The sequence below is a fragment of the Scylla paramamosain genome, chromosome 9, assembly GCF_035594125.1.
Source record: "Scylla paramamosain isolate STU-SP2022 chromosome 9, ASM3559412v1, whole genome shotgun sequence".
Lineage (NCBI taxonomy): Eukaryota > Metazoa > Arthropoda > Malacostraca > Decapoda > Portunidae > Scylla > Scylla paramamosain.
In genome coordinates this window covers 12,027,227-12,045,196 of record NC_087159.1, presented here as the reverse complement: position 1 = coordinate 12,045,196, position 17,970 = coordinate 12,027,227, and the positions used below count along the sequence as shown (strand labels likewise).

At 36.1% G+C, this 17,970-nt stretch overlaps 1 protein-coding gene across 7 annotated transcripts in view; it reads left to right on the top strand.

Moving 5' to 3' along the window:
- LOC135103613 (bis(5'-adenosyl)-triphosphatase enpp4-like) overlaps nucleotides 1–17,653 on the top strand; it is a 30,966-nt gene extending 13,313 nt beyond the window's left edge. For 4 of the 7 annotated variants that reach the window (XM_064010091.1, XM_064010096.1, XM_064010090.1 and 1 more), the window contains 4 exons: nucleotides 813–1,022; nucleotides 1,589–1,840; nucleotides 11,913–12,021; nucleotides 15,423–17,653. In XM_064010091.1, coding sequence (XP_063866161.1) covers nucleotides 813–1,022; nucleotides 1,589–1,840; nucleotides 11,913–12,021; nucleotides 15,423–15,507 — 656 coding nt within the window. In that variant the 3' untranslated portion in view covers nucleotides 15,508–17,653. Of the gene's footprint in view, nucleotides 1–812; nucleotides 1,023–1,588; nucleotides 1,841–2,613; nucleotides 9,098–11,912; nucleotides 12,022–15,422 lie in introns of those variants that run through there. The other 3 variants (XM_064010094.1, XM_064010095.1, XM_064010093.1) reach the window with 3 other exon arrangements.
- The last annotated feature ends 317 nt before the right edge of the window (nucleotides 17,654–17,970 follow it).

Below are 17,970 nucleotides of genomic sequence, written 5' to 3'. Positions count from 1 at the left end.
TATTTAGAAACTTGGTGTAAGTGGCTAAATTGGTTCTATCCTTACCCCACTCCAATGCTGAGACTGAGAGAATTTTTTCTATGCTAACTGACACCAAAACAAAGAAGAGATATAAAATGAGGCCAAAACTATTGAATGCGCTTCTAGTAATGAAATCTAGTATGGTTGCAAAGAAAGAAGATTGTAGAAATAAGACAATTAAACTGGAACACTACAATCTGCATAATGTATCTACGTATGATAAAAATAAGTCTTTAAAAATCTTTAAATTATGTCTGGAAAGCTCTTCCTATTCCAGTTTTTGGCCTGAAAAAAGATATGAATTATGTGTAATGGATTTTCTTTTAGAAGGAAGTTTTATTTTATTCATAGAGGCCCAATATGTATCACTGTTTTTCTTGGAAAATGATTATATAATCTACAATATAAATTTGATTTATTACTTTACCTACTGTGTCAATACCTGAGGAATAATGACACATTTCACAGAACAGAATAGAAATTACCTTGGAGTATATGAACATTTTCGTCCTGAGCTGTAGGGTGCTGAAGGCAAATGTAGGGTAATTTTGTTGTCTGTATAAGGCAAAGAAGCTTTCAGGGGTTGGCTACACTGATGTGAAAAAAGTAAACACAAGTGAGTAGACTCCAGGCACAATATTATTGGAGAAGGGTATGAAGTTGTCAAAATGTACGTAAATAATACTAACCCTCACAGAAGAACCAGGAAGCACAGAACAGAAAACGTTGATAGGCAAATAAGTTATAGATTTATTTTTCAGCCTAAAAAGTGGTGCATGAAACCTTTGCAGGGAAGGATCTGTATGTTTATGCCGAGCTGAAGAATGGGAGTCTCTCAAACCACTACAAAGTGTTCCTGAAGGAGGACTCACACATGAAGGCTTGGCACTACAGGGATAACCCACGCATCAGCAGCATCACCTTGGTGTCTGATGTGGGCTATGTCTTTCAGGACTTCACAGATTACATCAAGAATTATCAGGAGAAGGGATATCCTGGCTGTAAGTGCTGAAGACACTTTGTTCATGGCTCATTTATAGTGAGGTGTTTGTGTGAATGAGGTGTAAGTGTGTGGTAGACAGGTGAAGATGTAGAGCCAAGTTGAAAAGGAATGAAGTCTTCTTTTCTGTGTATGTATTTATATTTTTATATTTATTTAGGAATGAATGAAACTTGTATTGTTTTATGTTTATGTATGTTGTTTGCATACAGCAGAACCTCTAATAATGTATTTTTATGACATATTGCTATTTTTTTGTGTGTGTGTGTGTTTATGTGTGTGTGTGTGTGTGTTGTTTGTGAGTTAAAGCTTATAATGTTTTTACTTCATGACTTTAATTTTTAGCATGTCTTTTGTGAGGAGGAAAGGCAAAAGGAAACCCTCCATATAATTTTTTCATTATAAAAGTTAGTGCATATCTTATTCAATATCTAATACAAAAAAGTCACTGCATATCTTTGTTCAATATCTAATAGAGTTTTGATGCATATCTAGTACATTGAACACCATTGGCAGTGTAACACAAATGAGTTGTACATCATTGCCTCACTGCCTCTTGTGTTACAGTGACAAAAGTGTTTGGTGACCATGGATATGAGGTAGACAACCCAAGCATGGAGCCAATCTTTGTGGCAGTGGGACCTTCCTTCCGACAGAAATTCATCTCTGAGGACTTCAGCAATGTCGACGTGTACCCGTTGGTGTGCATGATGCTGGGGCTTCCTCCAGGACCCAACAACGGCTCACTGGACAACATTCAGACCATTCTGGCACGCCCCATCTCCTCACGCCTCATTGAGCCTCTCCTTGTTGCTGTGGGTTAGTACTTTGATGATATTTTATTCTTGTTGGAATTTCTTTTCTATTAAGGTGTATTGTAGGGATTCTTTGTAGTGTTTTTTTTTTTTATGTTCTTTTGTATAATAAGAGACTAACTTTGGAACTACATCTCAAGGAAGGAGAAAAATGTTATACTTCTTATGTATGCAAAATATGATTTCTGTTAGTGGGTTTTCAAGCCAAGAAAATAAAAAAAAATAAAAAATTCAGAATATTTTTATTTTTTGATTATTTTTAAGGATATGTTAGTTTGAATTTTATCAGACAACTTTCAGCTACTTATTTTTTATTCATATTATTAGTTCAACATTCTTGTGTTTTCCATAGCAACTTTTAGCACTTTTTTTTTAATCATATTTATTTGTTCAGTGTTCCCTTTTGTATGTAAAAATTTGATTATCATAGCAATGGGAACCTTCAGCAGGTGTTCTTGTGAAGATTGCTTGAGCTCTTCTACTAATATTACAATTAACTTTGACATTTGAAATTGGCTGATGCTCTACATCTCAAGTTTTTAGGTTGCTTTACTTTCCCGCCTACTTGCAAGCTTTGGAATAGTTTGCTATCCAAGGGTGTAACTTCCTCAACTATTGATGGACTTTTAAAAATCAGCTGATGTCTTTCTGCTATAAAGTAACATAAGGTTATATAAGTAACATAATGGTAGTAGTTGTATTTTTTGTTATATTGTATTTTTATAAATCTTTTGTTTTTTTTATTTTAATCTTTATTTTTAATTTGATTTTTTCCAGCTATCTTGATTCATGCTGACACTTGGTGGTGGTACAATCTTTTGATTCTTCAGTGTTGGTCTTTACAAGTTTTTTTATAATAATAATAATAATAATAATAATAATAATAATTAATAATAATAATAATAATAATAATAATAATAATAATAATAATATTGATTATAATAATAACATTAATAATGATGATTTCCAGGATTTGCAACTGGTGGAAAAAATCATTTTTGGCAAGTAGGCATCTTATTGTTCTATGAGATGGAAGTCTTTCTTTCTTTCAGCCCTACACTTTGGGTTGGTGCTTTCAGAGGAATGGAAAGTGGGAATTGATGCCCTATGACCAAATTTTATCCTTTGCTTTATATCAAATGGTGGAGAATTATTTTTTGCTTTATTTATCTAACTTTTCTGGTTAAAGTATATTAATTTCATATTTGTTTTTCATAATCAAGAGGACTTCTTGGAAAAGTTAAAAAAGCAAGTAGCATGTATGAAATGGTAATTCATCAAAATGACATTTTTATATTGTAGTGATGTACTTTGCTTTGTGAGGTGTAGTGATGTACTTGCTTTGTGAGGTTAGGTTCAGAACAATGACATTAAGAAAAGGTGGTAGAATTATCACTTATAAAAGAGTTAATTTTTATAAGACCTTGTGGCAAATTAAGAACCTAAAGGCTGAAGTAGGAAACAAAATCTTCCAAGAAAACAACAGACATCCACTGTCATTCAGTTGTTACTCTTTGTTTTGGTTAACTTTTACTTTGACAGTACTCATAGGTGATATTTTGTATAATCTCTCAATGAGTCAAACATGCTTTATTTTTTTATACATTTTTTATATGTATTATTATTATTATTATTATTTTTTTTTTATTTATTTATTTATTTTTTTTATACGTAAGAGGGTCACTGGCCAAGGAAAACAAAACCAGAAAAAAGGAAAAAAATCCCCACTTAGGCACCAGTCCCAAAAGAGATTTCAAGAGAATCATTGTAAATTGAAGGATAAATATCTTGAAACTTCCCTCTTAAAAGAGTTCAAGTTATAGAGAGGAGGAAATACAGAAGCAGGCAGGGAGTTCCAGAGTTTACCAGAGAAGGGGATGAATGATTGAGAATAATGGTTAACTCTTGCATTAGAGAGGTGGACAGAATAGGGATGTGAAAAAGAAGAAGGTCTTGTGCAGTGAGGCTGCAGGAAGAGGGGAAGCATGCAGTTAGCAAGATCAGAAGAGCAGTTAAAATGAAAATAGTTACAGAAGATAGCAAGAGATGCAACATTGCAGTGATGAGAAATAGGCTGAAGACAGTTAGTTGGAGGAGAGGAATTGAGAAGACAAAAAGCTTTTGATTCCACCCTGTCTAAAAGAATTATATGAGTGGAACCCCCATACATGTGAAGCAAACTCCATACATGGACATATAAGGACCTTGTACAGAGTTAGGGGTGGGGGGGAGAAAAGCTTGTGAAGATGTCTCAGAATGCCTAATTTCATTCGAGCTGTTTAAGCTAGAGATAAGATGTGAAGTTTCTAGTTTAGATTATAAGTAAAGGACAGACTGAGGATGTTCAGTGTAGAAGAGGGGTACATTGTGTCATTGAAGAAGAGGGGATAGTTGTCTGGAAGGTTGTGTCAAGTTGGTAGATGGAGGAATTGAGTTTTTGAGGCATTGAACAATACTAAGTTTGCTCTGCCCCAATCATTAATTTTGGAGAGATCAGAAATCAGGTGTTTTGTGGCTTCCCTGCATTAATTGTTTACTTCCTGAAGGGTTGGACGTCTATGAAAAGACGTGAAAAAGTGTAGGGTGGTATCATCAATGTAGGAGGGGATAGGACAATATGTTTGGTTTAGAAGATCATTGATAAATAATAGGAAGAGAGTGGATGACAGGACAGAACCCTGAGGAACACCACTGTTAATAGATTTAGGAGAATAGTGACCATCTACCACAGCAGCAATAGAATGGTCAGAAGGGAAACCTGAGATGAAGTTACAGAGAGAAGGTTAGAAGCCATAGGAGGTTAGTTTGGAAATCAAAGCATTGTGCCAGACTCTATCAAAAGCTTTTGATATGTTTAGGCAATAGCAAAAGTTTCACCAAAATCTCTTAGAGTATGACCAAGACTCAGTAACGAAAGCCAGAAGATCAGTAGAGTGGTCTTGATGGAACTCATACTGGCAATCAGATAGAAGGTTGTGAAATAATAGACATTTAAGAATCTTCCTGTTGAGGATAAATTCAAAAACTTTAAATAGGCTGGAAATTAAAGCAATTGGAGGGTAGTTTGAGAGATTAGAATGGTCACCCTTTTTAGGAACAGGCTGAATGTAGGCAAACTTCCAGCAAGAAGGAAAGGTAGATGTTGATAGACAGAGTTGGAAGAGTTTGGCTTGGCAACGGAGGCATAGTTTCGGAGAACAATAGAAGGGACCCCATCAGGTCTATAAGTCTTCTGAAGGTTTAGGCCAGCGAGGGCATTGAAAACATTACTGTGAAGGAAGGATTTTAATGGGTAGCATGAAGTAGTCAGAGTTTGGAGGAAGAGGAGAAACAAGCCCTGAATCATCCAAGATAGAATTTTTAGGAAATGTTTCAGTGAAGAGTTCAAATTTAGAAATAGATGAGATGGCAGTGGTGCTATCTGGTTGAAATAAGGGAGGGACAGGTGAAGAAGCAAAGTTATTAGAGAGTTTTTGGCTAAGTGCCAGAAATCACAAAGGTGGGGGGGTTAGATCTTGAAAGATTTTGACACTTTCTATTAATGAAGGTGTTTTTGGTTAGTTGGAGAACAGACTTGGTATGATTTCAGGCAGAAATATAAAGAGCATGAGATTTAGTTGATAGAATGTTCAAGTACCCTTTGTGGGCTATCTCCCTGTTATGTATAGCATGAGGTACAGGCTGTGTTAAGCCAAGGTTTGGAAGGTTTAGGTCAAGAGAAAGAGTGAGGAATGTACTCTTCCATGCCAAACACTATCACCTCTGTTATGCACTCAGCACACAGAGGTGAGTCTCTGACACAGAAGTCATTCCAAGGAAAATCAGCATAATACCTCCTCAGTTCCCTCCAATTATCAGGGGCAAAATGCCAGAGGCATCTCCGCTTTGGGGATCCTGAGGAGGGATTGGAGTGATAGGACAAGATACAGATATGAAATTGTGATCAGAGGAATCCAATGAAGAAGATTGGGTGACAGCATAAGCAGGATTAAAGGTTAGGAAAAGGTCAAGAATGTTGGGTTATGCACCAGTTGCTTTAGGTCATGGAGGATAGCAAAGTTAAAGGCTAGCTCACCAGGATGGTCAGTGAAGGGAGAGAAAAGCTAAAGCTGGTGGTGAACATTGAAGTCTCCAAGAATGGAGATCTCCACAAAAAGGAGGAGTCAAAATGTTCTCCACTTTGGAAGTTAAGTAGTCAGAGAATTCCTCATAGTCAGAGGAGTTAGGTGAGAGCTATACAGCACAGACAAATTTTGTTTGAGTGACTCTGTAGTCATAGCCAGATGGTGGAAAGTTAGGAAGATTCAAGATTGTAGGCATGAGAGCAGGTTAAGTCGTATTGCACATAAACACAATATCTAGCTTTGGGTTGAAAATGAGGATGGAGAAAGTAGGAGGGAACAAAAGGAACAACTCTCAGTTGCCTCAGACACCTGTGTTTTGATGAGGAAAAGAAGATGAGGTTTAGTAGAGGAGAGGTGGTGTTCTACAGATTGAGAATTAGATCTTAGACCGTGAATGTTGCAGAAGCTAATGAAGAAAAAGTTGAGGGGATGGTGTCAAGACACTTAGGGTTGATACCAGAAGAGCAGTCTGACTTGTGGACATTTGTGATCCCCTTCCCAGATTGGGACTCTGAGGCTGGTGTAGGAGTTGCCATGACAATTTTGAATTTTGAGTGAAGGGTGTGTGTGTAATTAGGTGCATGTAGTTTTGTGTGAAGGAAGAGAGTTGTCTTTAGAGGGCAGGCTGTGTCTGTCCCCTTGTGTTGTGAGACACAAAGGGAAATGTTCAGTGAGGTCACAGCTGGGTTAATGATAAGTTCACAGCACCCCCTGATCCATTGCTTATGACCTCACTGGGAGTAATTGTTGTTTTGACAGGTGTCTACTGCCTCCTCATCCTAGGAGGTGATATTTTGTTGTATTGTCTCTTATTGAGTCAAAGGTGCTTCCTTTGAAGTAAGCTAAATATCATTGTCAAACATTCCTCTTGTGTCCATTTTGCCCAGTAGAGGCAACACATTGGCAAGGTTAATTCAGCAGATGGTTATAGATGAGCTGATAAATACATAACATAGTACTTTCACCTTCACAGATATTGATCATTATGTCACAAGAATATGAATATTATTGGTGAAAAAAGGCAGTGTTCTGGTACGAAAAGTATGAGAAGGATGATTACATGTGAAGAAGGAATTACACAAGTTATCCAAGATTGAGACTGAGAAATGGCAGCCATTGATTGTTTCTTATAATTAACATAAATGCTATCATGTTTCATGATAGAACATTGCTCAAGCGATGTCTTGCTTTGAAGGAGCAAAAAAATGATAGGCACAGTGAATGTTATGGTGGTATGATTTGGCTTTTTGAAAATTTAAGAATATTTGTTCAGGTGGTGATTCATTTGTAATTGATTGGATTGTTAGGATAACCTATTCATTTGTAAGTGTTTGTTGTTTGTTTTATGATCTGTCTTGATGTTTCATATCAGCATGTAAGCAATTGTTGAAGGTTTTGATATATGTCATGAACTTTTTAAGGTAACTAATTGTTATCCAATGCATTAGGCAGTGGCATTAGAAATTGCCAATAAGTAATGGATATACATATTACTACTTGAAGTTATACAAAATTTTATATCATAGTGAAATACCATGATCCTGATTGAAGTTTTCATTGTTCTAACCTGACTGTTGTGTGATGTCTTTTCACTTTGGTGGTGGTGATTTAACATGACCCAGTGAGGCAGGTGATGACAAGCATTAAATGGCTTCCTGTTTGCTATCAGGCACAATGGTGCTGTGGCTTCTGCTATCCCGCAACAAGTGACATAGTCAGGTATTCTGCTGCTTTGGTCAGCATCTTGCCTGTTGTGCTGTTTCTTAACCTCTTTGTTTGCACCAGTAACCATGTAGCTCCATTTGTGTGAATGTGCATGAGGGCCTAGAGATAGTTTATCTTATTGATTCACTGACTAACCTGCATTCACATCTATTGTGTTTTGTGTTTATCCTCAATTTTTAAAGTGTTCTAATGTACTGAGAATCTTCATACAAAACCTAAAAGTTAACATTTTAGGTCAGGACTGAAGATTGAAAGAAACCATGAAAGTGACTGTAATATATTATTTGACTTTTGATTATGACAACAAAACAAGATCACTGTCAGGGTTCACACTAACCATCACTGTTATGTTGTAGTTGGTGGTAAAAGCATGTGGCTTATTGTTCATGCATTCAGGATTTGTGTCATTCTGAATTCTATGAGTATGTTTCACCACATTTTCTTAAAGAGCTCCCTCTCAGAAACTGGCTATGTTTCAATCTCATTAAGTCATTATCTCTGGTTTCTTAACTCTCAATCATTCTTATATTCTCTTGTCTTTATCACCTGAGTTCTGATATTGTGAATGGTTCTTTCCTTGTTTTTCAGACTGAATATGATTTGTCTTTTCATAAGTTTTAGCTGTTACTATATACTAGTTATGCTCTTTTTGTGAGCTCTAGGTGAATTGTCTTGGCAAATTGTATTTTGCACAGTCATCCCTTTGCAAATTACCCAGTTTTCTCTTAGAAGTAAAATATCCCTTGGTTCTTGCTTGTTGATTTAATATTTCTTTTTTTTTGTAATACTACTGTGAACCCTTGTTAGATTTTACTTTGAAATGTTCAAAATATTTATACTCCTTTATGAACAAAATTTCTGAGCATTAAAGTTATAGTCTTCATAATACATTTTATATGAATATTTATCTTTGATGTATTGGTTCCCTTTTGATTGAGAAACCATAGGGAAGGAATATACCGTATGCATATTCCTTATTACATGCAGATTATTAGTAAAAGAAAACAAAACAATGAATTAGTAAAAGGAAATCAGGCAAATATGTCTATCATATCTTTTATAAAATTCTTGAATGGTTTATGGTGTATGTTGCTGGTATTTCTGGCAGTGTCTCCCATCATCAAAAGTTGCATTTTCTCATGACTAACAAGATTGATGTTTAGATTCAGTAATTGTTAAATACTCTGCCTTCTCAAAGTTGTGAGATAGGAAATGTCTTATATTGTTTTTGAGAATATTTAATATTCATGGGTATTTAAGCTATGCCTCCATGCCCATGTCCATTAATATGCCTGAAAAAGCTTTCCCATTCTTATAGAGATCCTTTCCTAAATGCAAGCAGAATGTCCAGCTCACTTTGCTTGTTAATCTGATCTCCATATTACACATATACAAATAAAAAATAAACTGCTCATATCCTGTATTCTTCTCTATATGGGTGCTCATTACCACATAGCATGATGCCATCCTGTGCCTGTTGTGTTTTGCATTTATTATATGTAAGCCATTAAAGTGAACTTCCTTCTGATTTTTCACATTCCCATCACCACATCACCATATTTTGATGGGTTTTGTCCTCTCCATATGTGATGTGCAAGTTTAAAGTGTAGTTTATATAAAAGGAAAAGAAGCATGTAAGGCAGGAAAGGAAGATAGAGGAGAAAAGTGTTTAAGAGAATGGCATGAATAATGGATAAAAATGTAAGTAAGGACTATGCATGGGATAACAATGTAAGGACTCTGTGCATGGTAAGGCACAGATAACAGCCATTTCCATTATGGTTACTCTCATGGTAGAATTTACAGAAGGATGAAATGTCTAAACTACGCAGAAAACTAGTTTTCTGTAGTATTTATTAATGTTACTCTCAGTTAATTATTTCCTGTTTTATGAAAAGAAAATAGCTTAATGTATTCTTTCAGTATAAACAGCATAAAGGCTTGTATTGAGAGTTATGAGTGCCATTGAGCTGAACAAAGCTTAGACTTGAGTGAAAAGTTCTTAGGTCAACACATGCCAAGTGAGATCCTGACCCATTGCATCATCTGTCTTGCTGTTGTTTAGAGCATGCTGCATTGGGTATGCATAGAGTCACTGAAACAAGTGATTGATTTCTTGTTTGAACACAATTTTTAATACAAAATGCTTCATTTGATGCACCTAATGTAGTTGTTATGCACATAAAAATCTATGTACCTAAAAGACAGGACCTGCAGATCTGACCTCAAAGCATCTTGTGTAATGTTGAAATGCCATATTCGTACTTTCTTGTACAGTCACTTACAGTAGTATCTTTCCTGCAGTGTCCTTCCTCTGTTTTTGTGCAGTTCTGTTTAGTTAGACTATAAGGAATGTTTTCATTACAAATGTATCATACATAGAACTATGAGGGATGTTCAATGAGTTTTTGTCCTAACCTAGAAGGAGCAAAAAATAGAGCAAAGGTTCACTCATCTTACTTTTTTGTGTTTTTCAACGTAATCACCTTTGACCATGATGCACTTCTCTGGTCTCATCTTTAGCTGTGAAGATCCATTTGTTAACAATGGTGGGTTGAATCCCTCCAAAACCTCCATGACTTTTTCCTTGGACTTATCATTAGTGAAACCCTGCAGGTGCTTCTTCATGTGTGGGAAAAGGTGAAAGGCAACAGTTCGAAGCTGGAGGACACCACTTTGCTCATGGCCACCATGCTCTTGTGTGCAGGAGCATTGTCCTTTGAAAGAACAGCTCGGGTCACTTTTCCTTGGCATTTCTCAAGCAGAGCCTTCCAAACCTTCTCCATTAGATCAGCATAATATGGTCTGTTAATGGTGTGACCATGATCCAAGAAGTCCATAAGGAGGATCCCTTCAGAGTCCCAGAACACTCACCATGACCTTCCGGGATGACTTCATGACATTGAATACTTGTGGCATTAGAGAGGAGGGATGCTTCCATTGTTTAGATTCGGCTTTGGTTTCCAGATTGAAGTGAGGAATCCACATTTCATCCTGGGTTGCAATTCAGGCCATGAATCCCTCTGGATCCGCTCTCATAAAGATCAACATCTCCATTGAAGTCATTATCCAGTTCCTCTTCTGCTCAGGCATCAGCATTTTTGGGACCCATCAGACATCTTGGAAGGGTTGAGGTGATATTGCAAGATGGTAACAACAGATCGATTAATGATCCCCAGTTGAGAAACAATGTACTGCACCAAGATTCAGCAGTCATCCATGACCATGCTCTGGTATGGCTAGTTTCCATAGTGACTGCTGTTGATAGACCACCACTTTGGGGGTCATTCTTATATGAGTCTCAGCCCTGCTTGAAGAAAGCAGCCCAGCATTTGACAGTGAAATAGGATAGGGCACTGTCCCCTAGTCCTGCCCTCAACCCCTCATGAGTCAACTGTGGTGCTCTCCTGTGAATCATGGAAAACTATCATAGCCCACTGTTCAACTTCACTCATTTTGCTGGAGGTCATCATCCTCACTCATGAAAAGTCATTGTTGAACTGAATAAAATATGTTGGGAGGATGCCAGCTGCTACAAATGTGTGTTCCAACCATGGTGGGCTCCATTCTCCCTTCCTATGTTAGGCCGAGAACTCATTGAACACCCCTTGTAACAAACACCTGCAGTCCTGCTTGTTTATTAATGCCACAGGGTTCACTTCCTTGTTATCTCATGTTTATTACTTTAGCATGATACAGACTGGTTGTGCTACTCCTAATGAAAGCTTTATTCATGATAATGTTTATTAATATAAGTTATTTCCTCACATATATTTTAAGGCTTCACAACCACTCAAGACGTACTTGATGCTAATATGAGCACTGTAAACCAAAGTAGATGTTTTGCTTCCAGTGATTATTAAGTAGGATAAGGTTAATAAAGCTGTCTTGGTAGAAAGGTGCAGTTCTTGAAAACATTATCATTCTAACAAATTTTTGTAGAGGGAAGGCTTTTTTTATTAATAATTTCAGAACTAAATCTGGACAAAAAAAATTTTAAGAGAATCTTGAGTGAATTCTTCTAAATATGGATTTTATCTTTTATTTTTATAAAATGTTTTCAAACTCCTCTTAATAAGATTCCATGATACATTATCTTCAGTTATTAACAAATGTTCAATTCTTTGGTCATTCATATAGATTTCAGTAAACAACAATTTACATGGGGAAAATACATCAGTTATTGTGGCTAAGCTAGTGCCTGATAGTTTTTCATGTCCTTTCCAGCCTGCCTAGTGGTACTGGGGCTGGTTCTTGGGGCAGTGGCATGCAGATTGCACCATCGGGACAAGCGCAAAGTCTCTGCTGATGCACTCATCAATGGTTATGTGTTCAGGTCAGTGAAGTTATGGAAGAACCTTTGCAGCCACTAATCTATTTTGCATAAACAACATGAACACACACACACACACACACACACACACACACACACACACACACACACACACACACACAGATATTGTTGCTGAGGAAGTGGAATATGGTGATGGAATGGTGGAAACTTTGAGTGTTGTGATTAAGATCAAAGAAATTGAAAAAAAGGAAAGTTATTGTGATGTACATACCACCAAAAACTAATGCATGGGCAATAGATATAAAATTATGCAACTAGAAACAAGAAATAGCATAGAGGAAATGATAAGGAAAAGTAACAAAGTGCTCTTAGTAGGTGACTTCAACACTAAAGGAATTAACTGGAAGGAGATGGAAGTGAAAGAAAATGTCTGATCATGGAGCAAATAACGTATGCATACCATGATGGTGAATACAATGAAACAATGGGGTGAACAAACCTACAAGATGCAGAGAAGAAAAAACCATCACAGTTAGACTTAGTGTTTATGAAAACCCAAGAAAGTAGACCAAGTATACATTGTCTGAGTCCATTGGGAAGAAGTGATCATGTGACAATAGAAGTAGTACTACAGGAGGAAACAGTGTTGCACAGGAATGAATAATTTAAAAATGGATGAGAAAACTATGTTAAGGCAAACTTTGCAGAGCTTAATAAATTTTATGGAAAACTGGAAAGAGCTTTTTGAAGGTAAAGTGGTGCAAGAAAAATATGAGTTATTTTTGAGCAACTATAGAGAGGGGTGCAACAGTTTGTACCAAGTTATAAAGTGAAAATTGGGAAGCATGAATGGTATAATGCCAGGTGTGCAGAAGCAAAAAAGAAAAACGACAGGGCATGGAGGAAAATGATGAGAATACTTAACAGAAATACTAGGGAAGAATACAGAAAGGCAAGGAATATATATATATATATATATATATATATATATATATATATATATATATATATATATATATATATATATATATATATATATATATATATATATATATATAATAAGAAAAGAAAAATTTTGAAAGTGACCTAGTAAGAAAATAAAAGGAAGAGTCCAAACTCTTCTAAAGATATGTAAATGAAAAAAAATGAAACATAGGGATGATATAAACAAGTTAAAAAGAAAAGGAAGAATTTATGAAACTACTGAGGAGATGAGTGAACTAGTAAAGGAGAGTTTTCAATCTGTGTTTACAAAGAAAACTGATTTTGTGGCTCCAAAAGTGGTATCACAATGAGGGAATACTGGACATACAAGTAAAGAGACAAGAAATCAAGAAACTGCTGGAAGAGCTGGATGTTAGAAAAGCTATGGGACCAGATCAAGTAAATGGATGGATATTAAAAGAATGCAGAGTAGAAATGGAGTAACCCATATGGGATATAATCAACAGCTTGTTAAAAGAAGGAAAAATACTGAGGGAATGGAAAAGAGCTAACATGGTCCCAATATACAAAGGGGGAAATAAAATGGAACCATTAAATTACACACCAATGTCACTAACAAGTACTGTAAGCAAGCTTTGTGAAATAGTAATTAAAGATAGATGGGCGCAAAATTTAGAAGATGAAAAGATAATTACAAAAAAGAAATTTGGATTCAGGGAAGGGAGATCCTGTGTCACAACTCTACTGAGCTTTTATATGAGAGTAATAGGTAGAGTGCAAGAGAGGGACGGACGGGTTGATGCAGTATACCTGGATCTCAAAAAAAACATTTGATAAAGCTCCCCACAGAAGTCTGGAGGTGGAAATGGAAGTTAGAGAATGAAAGCAGATTAAAGGGAGCAACATAGAGATGGATGGATGTTTATTTACAAGGGAGAAAAGTGAGAACAGTAATTAGAGACACTAATTCAAGTTGGCGTGAAGGATCTGTGTTGGTACCTGTTACGTTTCAAATGTATGTAAATGATATGATAGAATATCTAAATAGCTATATAAATCTTTTCACTGATGATGCAAAAATAATAAAAATAATAAAGGATGAACATGACTGCAAGGAGTTGCAAAAAGATATTGGAAAGATACATGCATGGAGCCAAAGATGGAAACTAGAATTTAATGCCACATGTTGGAAATAGGAAAAAGTAAAGAGGCACTCATGGAATTACAAAATGGGAGAAAAATAATACCAAAAAGTAATGAAAAAAAGATTTGGGAGTAATGATCCAGGACACACTATCACCTGAATGGCACATAAATGGAATATTTAGGTCTACATACAGCTTGTTAACAAACATTAGGGTGGATTTAACTATTTAGATAAAGAAATGATGAAGAAAATTATAACAAGCACAATATGACTTAAATTGGAAATCACAGCAGTAGTTTGGGCTCCACATAGAAAAAAAGATACATGGAAACTGAAAAGAATACAGAGGATAGCAACAAAGATTGTACCAGAATTGAAAGATTTTAAGTTATGAAGAAACTTGAAGAGGTGGGATTACCAGCATTACAAGAGAGAAGAGAAAGAGGAGACCTGATAACAATGTACAAATTAGTAAACAGTATAGAAGGAATTGACAGAAATTACTTTGCACCGCAGATGGAGGAGGGAGAGAGATAGACGAGGAGGCATGGGAAGAAAATAAAGAAGAGTGGATGTTTGAGCGACATCAAAAAATACAGCTTCCCATATCGAACTATTTAAATCTGGAATGATTTGAAGGAAGATGTGGTTTTTGGCAAACAGTGTAGACATGTTTAAAGAGAAACTGGATAAATATGGTTATGGAGATAGGACAAAATGAGCTTTGGCTCATGCCCTGTACTTTATGGATATAGGACAAAATGAGCTTTGGCTCATGCCCTGTACAATACAGCTAGGTAAATACACACACACACACACACACACAAACACACATACACAAATCATGATAATAGGCCTTCTGCTTCTATGGAACTACACACATACACACACACACATGTATGCACACAGGGAGACAGGATTGCTGGTCATATCCTCGGTGGAATGTGAGGAATTAGATCTACAAAAGGAGAGCAACACAAGCTATCTATAGCTGATGAGAACTTGAACCTGGAACTTTGCAGTTGTACAACTTAAATGTGTGAATCACTGCACCACCCTGACACAGGTGGCCAAAGATGTATAGGATGTTACTGAAGTTTGTGTGTGAAAACACATGGCAGATTGTAAAGGAGTTAAACCTGTATTACCTTCTACATTTTTCATGTTGTTTTGTGAAAATAACTGGTGTAGAGAAAGGACAAGCCTTGGGCATCATTGTTTGTGTCTAATGGTGAAACAATGAGTACTGTGTGCTTTCATTCTTATTACTTTCATTATTGAGAGATAAACATTGTTTTCATACCAGTGTTACTGAATAAAAATTTGTTTCTAATATTTTTTTCTTTTTAAGGAAAACTATGGAGAAAGATAAGAGACGTGATGATGGAAGTGAAGAGGAACGTCTTTTGGATGAAGAAGAGATTGACCTTGTTTAGACAGTGAGTGAGTACAAAGGTTGATGGGCAAAGGAGATATGAGGGGCATAAAAACAAATGGTTCATTATAAAATTTTTAATGCTCCAGAGCAAAATGTTCACATTTAAATATATCACACAAAGCATTTGGATGAGTTGGTTGACAAACATTTTCTCCATTGGGGACAGCAGACTTTGTGTAGAAATAATGCAGAAGTCCTCGGATATTTTTTTACATGTGATTAGGGAAGGAGAACTTTGTGATGATTGTTAGTGCCTCTATATAGTAATTACTTAATAATTGCACACAACCATCTCAGAATTTTTATCTAAATTTCATGAGTAAAGTCTCTGAATGAGCACCTTTGAAGTGAAGGTGTTGTCTCGTGTGTAATTTTCCTTACACTCACCTACTCTTGTACAGGAAAGTAGTTGTTACCTTGTGGTGGATTCCTCTTACAGGTGAAGAGGAAATGTTTACACTTACAGCATCAAGATAGAGATTTTTCTTTATTATTATTTACATGACTTCTTTAGGCTTTCACATTCCATTGTAGTGTTGTTTCTTCCTCCATTTTCTTTATTCTTATTATTGTCATTGCCTTTCAGCCAGTCATTTTGTAGCCATACTGCACAACATAAATATTTAATTTGTAGTGGAAAAGTTTAGTAGTGTAAACATTTCTCTTTTTATCCCCATTACAGGTATACTCAGATACAGTGGAATAGTGTCTTTATTCAGAACTGATTGTTTCCACTTAGTACAATCTGCTCTCATAAGAGGAGAGTATGAAATCACTTACAAAATAAATTGATATTTTTCTTAGGAATTTGCCTAAGGTATATTTAACTTGCATATGTAGGAGACAAGTTTACTGCCATTGTTCTTTGTGCATCCTCCATTACATTGATGAATAGTGCCAACCAAAGATCCCATCAAGTTGGGTAAAATTTTCAGTGCAATAGTTGGTGGCAGGTACAGTTGGCTCCAAGAATTTTGGTACACATCATGTCATGGCATGAGGGCAATATCTGGCAGAAGCATAGTGGGACAGGATATGTCTCCAGATGCTGCCTAAGACCAAAACACCTAACAATCTTTTGCCCCAAGCAGCATTGCCATCAGCTTCTCCATCCCTTTTTAACCTTGGGGAACATTTCCTGCTCAGCTGTGTGGTTCTGCCAGCATGGTCCTAACCATGCCATGGCATATACCAAAATTCTCAGAGCCAACTGTAACTCCTCAGTTTTCAGTTTTAATTTTTTTAAGGTTATGTAATATGCATGGAAGTTGCAGTATTAACTTTGAAATATTTCTTGTCAAGGCTCCTATACATATTAGGTTTAAGTTGCAGTATTAACTTGAATTATTCTTTGTCAGTAGATGATTTTTTGCCAAAGTTGGAGGTATGATCTTAATTTTATATAAGCCAACTTCTGATACTAGTCTCACATGCATACTAAGTTCTGTCTAGTCAGTGATGTTTTTACTTTTAGGATTGAATTTGTCTTGCATATTTATGTACATTCCTTAAGTATTAATGCTTACCTATTTTTAAGAATCAAAAGTGACTTAAAATCAGTTTATTGAATGAAATGGTATTGTATGTAGTGAAAATTAGTGATATTTTTTTCTCTTTGCATAAGTTTAATAAAGTTTTAGTGCAGGTAGAATTACTGGAATGGGTTACACTGAAATGGATTGCCTGAATTAAAAGGATGAAGACTGAAGTCTGTATAAAGAAGATATATGAAGGGGAAAGTAAAGGTCCTAATATAAGAGGAAGGCCATTTGGAAGATGAAAGTAAACAGTTACATATCTGAACCAGATTAATTCAAGTGGAGCACTTGAACAGGCAAGAATGGAGTGTTTAGATAGGAAGAGGCATCTGCATCTGCTGTGGTCATCCCCTTGGGGAGATATTCCCTGTTGAAGTGAAGCAACAGAAATAGTAGATAGCTACAGTTTTAAGTGTTCTTGTTGCTCACAATACTGATTCAGTGGAATCTTCTAGCAGTATTTATTTCTACTGGAAGTATTTAAATGCTAGACACATTAGAATATCCTGCTCTCTCTCTCTCTCTCTCTCTCTCTCTCTCTCTCTCTCTCTCTCTCTCTCTCTCTCTCTCTCTCTCTCTCTCTCTCTCTCTCTCTCTCTCTCTCTCTCTCTCTCTCTCTCCCCCCAACACAACCCACAGACCTCACAGAATGTACCCCACAGTATGTTTATGAACCACAATCACTCAACACAGCTTCTCAAATATAAAAAAATAATAATTTGTAAGGTACATTATCAAGTAGTTTGAATTATGGCACCAAATACACCAAGTACAGTTATTTTGAGGATGTTTATAATACCTTGAATATGCAGAGCAAATCCTTGAACTCCATAAACAATAAGAGAATTAAACTCTCTCTTTGCCTATAGAAATGGCTTTCACTTTAGACTGATTGATGCAATGGGTTTCTCTTGCATCAGCAT